The sequence below is a fragment of the Mastomys coucha genome, unplaced genomic scaffold (genome assembly GCF_008632895.1).
Source record: "Mastomys coucha isolate ucsf_1 unplaced genomic scaffold, UCSF_Mcou_1 pScaffold20, whole genome shotgun sequence".
Taxonomy (NCBI): domain Eukaryota; kingdom Metazoa; phylum Chordata; class Mammalia; order Rodentia; family Muridae; genus Mastomys; species Mastomys coucha.
In genome coordinates, this window is record NW_022196903.1 from 3,097,797 (window position 1) to 3,108,457 (window position 10,661).

A 10,661-nucleotide genomic window follows, 5' to 3' on the forward strand; every position below is an offset into this window, starting at 1 on the left:
AAAAAAAAACAACAACAAAAATATTTTTTAAAAAATCAATGAAACTGAATTTCATCAAATAGAAAAATGTTTGCATATGCATTCCATGATGAAAATATATCAAACTGTGCACTTATTATCAAGTAAACTTAAATAAACCAGAGCAATTACAAACTACTATGACACAAATGTGAGAATGGAGAGTACCAGACTCTCTCCTCCCTTAGATTACAAAACCAGAATGGATTCTTTTCAGAACTTTGATTTCTAACTCCAATGCAAACACATCTATAGTATATTCTACACTCTAATGTCTGTTTAGTAGACAAAGTACCTAGCACAGCATCACTATGCTCCCACTTTCTAACATGTCAAAGGAGAGCTTTAGAATAAATAAGCAAAAGCAATCCATAAATGATGGTGCTCCCAAGCCACTGGTGAGCAAGCAACTCCTTGCCACAGTGGCAAAGCATCTAAAATGAATGTCTAATTCTCAAATAACCTATAATGGCCATTTATAATTATCCTTTTAAAAATTTCAAATCAAATTCTTCTCATCAGTAACATGTGTTTGACAGAATGTTTCCACTTTGTTCATTTTATTAATCAGTATCTTCAATTTTACTTAATTTAATAGAGCTTCCAGAAATCATTATTCTCAAAATGCCCTTATGACTTAAATTCTTACCTCAAATTTTGACCCTGCTTCTTACTACTCAGTGCTATTCAAACTGAGCTCCATCATCTATTTCTTCAGCACAAAGGTACAAAATCAAAGCCCTTGATATCTTAGTATTCCTGGAACCCCATATATAACTAGCAGACTGCCACGCACACTTGCGTGATGGCGGTATTTGAGGCGAAAACTTCAAGGAAAGTCAGCCTCCTGCCTCTGCATTGTTGCCTGGCACCCCAAACTCAGAGGTGGCCCAGATATGTCTTCGTGCTTGTGTGCTAGGAACTCACCAAGATATCATTTTCTTACAGCTAGCAAGAGAAAATTCGGACATTGTTTTCTGACCTTCACCAATGTTTCCAACTATCTTAGTTTAATGTTTTAAGTACTAGAGAGTAATTGTAAGGTTTCTCTCTAAGACATTAGCTGAAAGAGTTAGGTCGAGATTCTCTTCTGCCTGCCTCCAGCAAGAACCAGAGAATTAGCATAAGAATCCTCAACAGAGAGGGCTCCACCCCTCTTCCTCCTGCTTCACACCTAGCTACCAGACCCTGCTGACCTGGGTGTGTGGGGGTCGTTTTGCCTACGGGACTTCAGTCTAGCACTAGGACTGGAAGAAGAAGGACTTGGACTCACATGTAGGACTAACACTGGAACTTAGATGGGCTAGGACTCAGATTCATGCACCCGCATTCCCCCGCTTGGGCCCTGGGGATGCAGCACCAGTTCAGAGGAGATAGCTGCTGCTTTAGACCCAGTATGTTTCAGATAGCCTCAGAGGTACCTCAACTGTTGAGCTGCCAGATTTTTCATTTCTCTTTTGCAATGATTGTAAAAGCCTCATGTCATTTTTTAAAGAAATACACTCAGATTTTACACCACCCGTGTGTAGTCTGTTTGTCAAAGCCGAATCCCGTGCCCACCTGGCCAGAATCCCTTGTCCCGCGGAACAGGGACCCCGCGAGAAATCCCGGTCCGTGGCAGCAGAACAACATTAATCAATTGGCTTCCTGTTACTCATGCTTTATCATCCCCACTTCACTCCTAATAACCTACAGGAGAGCCTTCTTATCTCAGTTATTTCAACAATTTACAACTTAGTCCACCTGAGTTTGGTCTTTACCATTCCAATTTAATTCTGCTGGTTTAATATCTCCCAAATGTTTATACAACACTCACATGCCTCATTGTCAAAAGCAAGCAAATAAAAATAAAAAACCTACACAAGCACTTCAAATCTACTTATGAAGTCCAAAATAATTATGACTTGAAAGATTTCCAAGATCAGATCTCTAGCTATCTACACTTACAAATACTATTTCTTAGTTCCTTTTTTCTTTAAATAGATAGATAAGCAGCTTTAAAAAATTACTAAGGGGGAGAGGGGCACATGCCATGTTATATAGAAACCAGCAGACAACTTAGGACGACTTGGACTCTCACGTTACACCTTCATGTGGCCTCCAACTGAGGCTTGCAGAGAAGTCTTCACCCATGTCACCAGCACTAGAGCATCTACAAATAATAAACACAAATGTGTTTTTCCCTCCAAGCATTTACTTACCCCTTCTTTAGGAAGCCCCTTTTCACATTTTAATCTCTATCTTAAAGATTTATTCATTATTTGTATGAATGTTCTGCATGAATGTATATGCACAATATGTATGACTCGTGCTCATAGAAGTCATAAGAGGAGTCAGATCCCCTGGAACTAGAGCTGCAGGTAGTTCTAAGCTGCCATGTGGGTGCTGGGCATTGAACCCTGGTCCCCAGCAAGAGGTGCTCTTAACCACAGAGCCAACTGTTTACCCAGTTTCATTCCTTAAATTATCCGTCCCAACAGTCCTAACTCGTGTTTTAAATCCATGAAAGTAATTTTCTTTTTTTTTTTGAACTGTTGTTGAACTTAAAACTTAGCTATGTTTTAATATTCCAATACACCCACACCCACACCCCTCTACAAAAGAAGGAAATAGAAATCTCCCTTAGAAGCACAACAGATAATATAGACTAAACCAAAATTGTTCATGTTTAACCAGGGATATGGGGATGGATGGAGTGTGGGGTAGGAGTGAAGCCTTAGAAACTCTTCCTGGGATAGGCATTTCCCAAAACTGAAGCACTCTGCATGGTGACAAAGCTACTGGTCCTCACTCCTCAGCATTTACATTCTTTACTACATTCAAACACAGATTCTGGAGAGGTGAAATCTGCTTCAGTATAGTATCTACCTAGTGTGACCCCAGTTATTTTCCTTTACTTTGTTTTGCTAAGCCCCTGGTAAAGTCTATACCTCACAGAGCTGTTATGAACAGTAAGAAAGCATTTAAGACTGATAATGGCAGCTAAAGTCATTTTCTCTCTGTATTCCTCAGTAACAGATTTACAGGAAGCAATTAGTATATATAAAATGAATAAATCACTTGTTACATGTTAATTACAGAAGCACTTGTAGGGTTAAGAAATTCAAGCAGAGAAACTTTCAGAATAAAGATAGCTACCGAATTGGATAAAGATATTTGGTGAACTTTAAACACTTCAAAAGAAGATCATATAATTTTTGCAATTTTTACTTCTCCTTTAATGTTTTCACAACTCAGTTTGCAATGAGCAAAACTTACCAGGTAGTAATGTTGAACACCACAAAAGTCACAACTGCTTGCTGTTTGCTCAATCTACATAAGCACTATAATAGTTAATCAGATAGTTTCAAAAGAATTTGTGCTGTTTAACATTCTGGTTTATAACTCTTATTTCCTACCTCTGTAGAGATTATTCATTTTGATTTTCATGTATCCCTAAACAATGTGTACTATGTATATACAAAGTATGCTAGTCATATGTAGCTATACATCTCATGTGTCTTATAATTTTATATGAATAGCACTGTACAGAGGGGGTGAGGGATAATTCAGACTCAATGAGGTCACGAAGGTGGGGACGTCATGATATGATTGGAGTACAAAAAAGAGAAGTCAGCTTTCCTCATCACTGGGAATGACTATCAACACCTGTCTCACCAGACTGAGTGAGAAAATACAATTCTGTTGTTTAGGCCATCAGTCTATAGTATTTTCTTCTGGCAGCCCAAGCAGGCTAGCACAATTATAAAAACCTTTCACAACTCAAATTATTATGTATAAATCATAGACAAAGAAACTAAATATTAGGGCTAGCAATTCAAAGAAAAGTATAGTAGTTAATCTCCCTCCAAAAAAAAAAATCAATAGAAAAGAAGGGGTTAGGTGATTGCTCAGATGGGTAAATGCCTGCAGTGCAATCACAAAGACCTGAAATTGGCTCCTCAACACCTATGGAGAAAACTGAGTGTGGTGGCATGCACCTGTAGAAGATCCTGAAAGCTTGCTGGACACCTGGTCTTGCCAAACTGGTGAGTTTCAGGTTCACTGAGAGACCCAGCTTCAATGTATGATAGTAGAAGGTTGCCCCTGGTGCTAACTTTAGGCCTCCATATACATATGCACACGCGCACACATCACACACAACTAAAAGAAAAAGAATGAAAATGACCCGAAATAAAATGATAGAATCTCACTTTTCATTCATCAGATCGGCAATGACAAAAATGTTCAATATCTGGTGCAAGAAAGCTTAATAAAGAAAACATGAATTGTAAATGGAAATATATCAGCATAACTCTTCTCAAAAGGAAATTTGAGAATGTATGTTTAAATTTAAAATGCACCTGGTTTTGGATGAAGTGCCCAAGGTAATAAAAGAGAATATTTCTATGAAGAGGCAACATATGTGGCCAGTGTGTCACAGCCTGGAGAGAATGAAGAAGTCAGCTATACTAGAGTGAGGAAGAGGGGGAGGGTGGGCAGGGAGAGAGAGTGTGATTGCATTCTGCCATACAGAAGGCTAAGCCCAAAAAAGGTGAGCAGAGCTTTACAGGCCAGCAGAAAAGGGGATAAACAATGGACAACACATTTAAGATATACAAACAAATACACTTGAGATACAGTGTTCAGGTGTCTAGTTACTAGAGAAGGGAGTCATAACTGTTGAAAAGGCAAACAAACAAAAAGCTACAAGGAACCTGTAGTTTTCAACTCCAAGTGGAGGATCCAGGTAGACTTGTGGTATTACATATCCACACATACATATAACTGCATGTTCTCTTGTTCCTTCCACTAGGAGCAATAATACCCTAAGAGCAATGAGCATAACTAGAATCAAGATCCTGTTCTCCACTCCAACCAAAGTAGGGAAATATAAGATTGGCTTCAATCCTCTTGTGTTACATGGCAGCAAATGTAGAGAGAGAATGATGAGGACATGTTAAAAAAAAACACACACAAAAACAAAAAAAACCTGGGGTTTTCCATATTCATATCAGAGACAGTAGGAAATGAAAAGAATAAAACTATAATTTACTCAATTAGGAATCCCATCAGCACACAGTAAAATAAATATATGAGAAATAAGTAAATAAATGCAAGGTTTGGGATTAGAATTAATGTTTACGTGGTTTCAACATCCCTACCTCAAAACAGCTATTGTATAGATTGAACATTTTACTTCTTTGAATACAATTATTTGTTTATTTACTATTTTTTATTTCATGGGCAGGTTTTTGCCTGCAAATATGTCTGTGTGAGGATGCTAGAGCTCTTGGAACTAGAGTTAGAGATGTTGTGAGCTACCTTGTGGGTGCTGGGGATGGAACGCCAGTCCTTTGGAAGAGCAGCTAGGGCTCTTAACCACTAAGCCATCTCTCCACCTTGGAATACAATTTCTAAAAATGGATATTTGGTAGGTACCTTCTTATTTAGCAAGCAGGCTAAGTATCTTCTTTTAAAGTTTGAGTGACACAAGTTTTCTATTTCATACAAGCACCATGCAACTAACTTAAAAGTTGGATGGTCTTGACATCAAAGCCCCTGTTGGTACACGGTCAACCAACTGGACAGTACGGAAAACAGTCAACAATGGTCCTGTCTGCCTTCTTCATTTATCTAACAACAAACAAACAAAAAATCCTTCTAATAATTAGTAGGATTACTGTTCAAGTTAATTTTGTTTTTCAAGTCAGGGTTTCTCTGTGTAGCCTTAGTTGTCCTGGAACTCTGTAGGTCAGTCTGGCCTTGAACTCACTGAGATCAACCTGCCTCTGCCTCCCAAGTACTGGGATTAAACGTGTGTACCACCACCACCCAACCTCAAGTTAATATTTTAATGGTATTCTTACAACGAATCATTCTTGCTACATCTGTGTATAGCACATGGGTGGTGGTTTGAATGGAAATGGCCCCATGCCATAGGCTCACAGGAAATGGCACCCTTAGGAAGTATGGCCTTGTTGGAATAGGTTAGACTTTGTTGGAGGGAATTTGTCAACGGAGGTGGTCTTCAAGGCTTCAGAAACTCAAGCCTGGCCTAGTGACTCAGTCTCCTCCTTCTGCCTGCTATGGATCCAGATATACTCTCAGCTACCTCTCCAGCACCATGTCTGCCTGTACACCATCCATGCTTCCCCCTATGACAATAATGGATTAAAGTCTTTGAACTATAAGCCATCCCCAATTAAATGCTTTCCTTAAAAGAGTTGCCACTGTCATGGTGTCTCTTCACAGTAATAAAACCCTAACTACATGTTTAAATTCCTTGGCTCCCACCCACAAAATGCTGGCCATTTTTACCTCTATGAGTCATGTGACTGGATACACTAAAGCACTCACCAGATGATGAGACCTAGACAAGATGTCTTACTTTGTCAGATACCAGTGATAGGCCCTTAGTTACCCAGCAGAAGCTTCAGGAGATGACCAGCCCACTGACTCAACAGACAGATTCTCAACTCTATCAAGGTCTTACCCAGGAATTTAAGGGGACAGACAGGGTGAAGTTGTCGGGATTCTGATTTTTCAGTACTCTTAATTTTTCGGGGTATGTGTGTGTGTTTCACTGATTATAGAAAAATTATACAATAGTTAACAGCAGAACTATTGCAAATCCTGTCCCCAATTTCACTTAAAATATTCTAAAAAAGCAAGACAATATAAACCAAGTATCTTAGCTCTGGAAAAGGAAAAGGCAAATAAACAAAAGACAAAACAATCACTGTCTCTTCCCACTTTTATGATCCACTTCTAATTGTCAGTGAAAAGAAATCAGCAATACTTTAAAATCCTTTCAATATCTGTCTGACAAGGAAAAAGTAGTTTCAAGATTCAATTACACAACAACTTCAATTTTATAATCCACTCTATAACCACCAACCTAACCTGCATGGATAAAATTTGAAATGTTCTCACAAAGTTATTACCTGGGTCTAAGACTCTTTCTGAAGGGCTCCAGAAATATATTAAAACCAGTCATACCAGAACTTTTGACTTGAATGGCTTCCTTACAAAGCCTATTTTCACTCAGCATAAATAACTAGAAATTGTGTAAAATACATTACACAAAGATTCTAAACATGATTTTGTAACAGCTCCGTCTGAATGACCATTATGGTACATACCCACCAATTAGGATAATTTTAAGGAATTGCCAATGTAACAGATTCAGACTAAACAAGGGAACTAGGGATAAATGGAACATTTGTTCCTTTGTACCTTCAGAGACTCATTCCAGATGTTCTACTTCACACTGAAGAAGAGCTGCTCTTCAATGAAACAATAAGGTCCCCACACAAACATGAACTTACAGTTTCTCTTTAAAATAAAGTTTATCTTTCTTTAAGATCACTAAATTGAAATCCCATCTAGCAGTTCTTATCTGGGAGGAGCTGTAGCAACAACATTTCCAACAACCTATGGAAACAATCCAAAGACTTGCCTGTGATATAAGTTCCACAGTGTACAGTCTACACACTACCCAAAGAGTGGTCAGCCCCACTTTGGCACACTCTCAAGTAACAAGACTCTTGCAGTAAGACGTCCTATAAATGGCCGAGATAACTCCAGACTGGTTTAACAAGAAAATGTTTCATTTACTCTATTAGTGAGTTTGCCAATGGTGTATTTTTCATAAAGGGCAATCACAAGAAAAAAGAGGGTTTTCCAAAGGGAAAGCGCTCTGAAGTCAATCTGGGTACAAAAAATTTAAAAGAAAACTCAAATACTGAAAGGTTCATGTTCTAAGAGATATTTCTAACATCCTCCCAAACAATGCAAATGTCCATGAACCACATTTCAACAGCAACAGAGAATCTTTATCATGACAACACTAAAAATATGGAAGAACATTTTTAGTCTCAAACAAAAAAGGGTGCTTCAGTGTTATTTTTTTCAGGTTTTATTTCTTTTAGTTTTTAATCAAAGATTTTAATTTGAAAATATTTAGTAATTTCACCCAGTGAATTAATCTTTATATACAGCAAAAATATCCCTAACTTAAATTAAGGCTATGTAACTGTTAACTAGAGAAGAAACATACAGGAGCATAACAAATCACTTAAAATGTTACTTCTCATTCTAAATCAAAGATTCCCCAACAAACTAGACTCTATACATTTTAACAGAAACAACAAATTTGGAAGACCAATAAATGACACTGTACTTACACTAAATCTCTTGTGCATTCTTTTGTCTTTGGAATCTCTGCTTTTCCTTAACTTCAATGAAATGTTTAAACACAATACAACTGTCAACACTCTAAACAGACAACTGCTCAAAATACAGGCTCTGAAGGGCAGACACTACACAAACGTTAACAAAAGCTGACAGTAACCTCTAAATTCTTTCATAGGTTCTGTACTATCTAGTTATTTTAAATAGAGACTTGCACTAAAGATGAGGGTTAAAGTCTGGGTGGGTACATTGGTCAGAAAGACCTTTTAGATTCTGAGTTGACCACTTAATGGTAAGAATTTATGTTTGTTTGTTTTTTAACATGTGAACTCTATTGCTTCAAGATTAGAGGTTGGACCCTATAATGCAAAGCACGTGTCTTAACCGTGTAGCTTGTATGTAGTAATAAGGAAGAAGGACCATCTGAAATAAGTAGTTGGAATAAGAATCTAACTTGCCCTCGCTTAGCAAATTCTATCACAAAGCTCTGTTAGGGGATTATTAATGAACTTTAAAACAAAGCATCTGACTGAACAGATAAATTCATTACCAAAATATAAGGTAAGCTACCCCATAATATATTATAGACGTCTAACTCGGAGGAAATATGTCTTCTGAATTGGTTTACGAGGGTGCATAATATACATGCTAATGTTTTCTTTCACTAAAACTAAAACAGTACATTATACTCAAACAGAGTAAATGTTCCCGTGATGTGATTTTATGCACATTGAGATCGTGGTGGGGTAACTAAGTACAATTTTTGTCAAGTGATAATTGCTTGATGCCAGGACTCACCACAATTCTCTTCCTACAATCTTCAGAAAGTCACAGTATAAACTCACTTTTTAAAAACAAGGGAAAATATTTGGGAATTCTACTCAAAACAATTAGCCAATAAAGTAATCAATTTGAAAAACTAACGTGGCAAAAGAGGCCTTGCAAACAGAAGATAACTGCTCAAGTTAAGGACTTGGTGTAAATAAAGGCATCTCAGTTTCACCATTTCTGTAGTGTTGACACTGGGCCTATTTCTCAATTGTTCCAAACTTCAGTTTCCTTACCTGAATAAGGGTAAATACATTAGTATCTACTTCCTATATTTGTGGAAATGGATTGTGCCAACAGAAGCGAAGCACTTACATTCCCAAGACCATAGCAGCCTCTTCAATATTAGCTATATCATTACCTGCAATGAGAAAACTAAAGCATCCCTAGGATTGAAGTTAGTTTCGAATGCAAAAGTGTAAGAGTTTTATAAAAGCTTGGGTTAAAATTCAAGTGACCGTAAATGGAGAGGAACAGAAATTTGAGGCAAAATTTGTAATGAGTACACCACACACCATCCTACTTCACAGGGCTCACTCGAGCTTTCCGAGGAGACAGCACTGGCTGCCTGGGGCAACAGTAGGATTCTGAAGTTTAATACCAAGGGGAGGCTGTGGAAATGAAGCACAACAAGAGACTGTAGATGCGGAGTCCCAGGTTGAAGTTAAAAGGCCACAACTTCGCTGCACCGTGGGGCCAGCTTCACCTGGTTCCTCCCAGCGACGAGGCACAAAACACCGGGCCGCGCCATGAAGCAGGCCCGGCGCCGCCCCACCGGAGGCCCCGGGCCCAGCGCGCGGCCTGGCGGTTACCTTCCGCGGGAAACTCCTCGAACTCATCGTCCTCTTCCAGGAGACCCAAGTCGACAGGCTGCTTCTTCTCGGACATCGCGCCACGCCAAGCCCCACGCCGCTCAGATCGGCCGCAAAGTTGGAAGCCTCAGTACTCTCGAGCCGCCGATACTGCCAGCACCGGCTCAACCATAGAGACTAGAGGGGAAGAGCTACAGGCCAGCGCGAGGAATGCTGGGACAGCTAAGGTCTTCCAAGAGCTTCCTGCGGGTGTAGCAGGTCCTCCCATCTTGAAACAATGAACTGTTTTGTTTTATAGTGTGTTCGTTCGTTTTATTATTCATGTAGTTGCCTACGTGTGAAAGATTTACAGTGTATAAAATTACTAAAGACCATTACTTAACTTACAATCGCGAACAGAAATCTAGAAAGGTAAAGTAACATCAGCTAAGAGCCAGGCCCTTAACATTATTCCACTACCTAAACCTACTCCTTGAGCATGCTGTTAAATATCTCCACATTACAGGAAACCCAGGACCAAAGGCAGCCAAAGGCACTCATATGCTAGACAATTCTGACTGTCCTCCAACGTTTCCATTGTGCTGTGCCCATTGATCTTAGAATTGTATGTGGTAAGGGTCTTTGTGTTCTAACTAGTTGACAGGTTGATGTAAAAAATAAATGAGTAAAAAATGATGTAGCGTTGTATTGTTATTCAAAAAATATGATGTAGTTTCTTTTTCTTTGTTTTAGTTGTTGTGACACATGGAAAAAACAAGACTATGACAGATGTGAGAAAAGTTGGTGCCTAAATTAACCACATAGTAACATGTATTTGCTGAGCTTATA

The 10,661-nt window shown here is 38.7% G+C and overlaps 1 protein-coding gene across 1 annotated transcript in view; it reads right to left on the reverse strand.

Moving 5' to 3' along the window:
- Positions 1-10,033, reverse strand: part of Sem1 (SEM1 26S proteasome complex subunit) — a 22,034-nt gene extending 12,001 nt beyond the window's left edge. The window contains exon 1 of the mRNA XM_031381135.1: positions 9,834-10,033. Within this exon, the coding sequence (XP_031236995.1) occupies positions 9,834-9,909 (76 nt within the window). The 5' untranslated portion in view covers positions 9,910-10,033. The remainder of the gene's footprint in view (positions 1-9,833) is intronic.
- Positions 10,034-10,661: the final 628 nt, after the last annotated feature.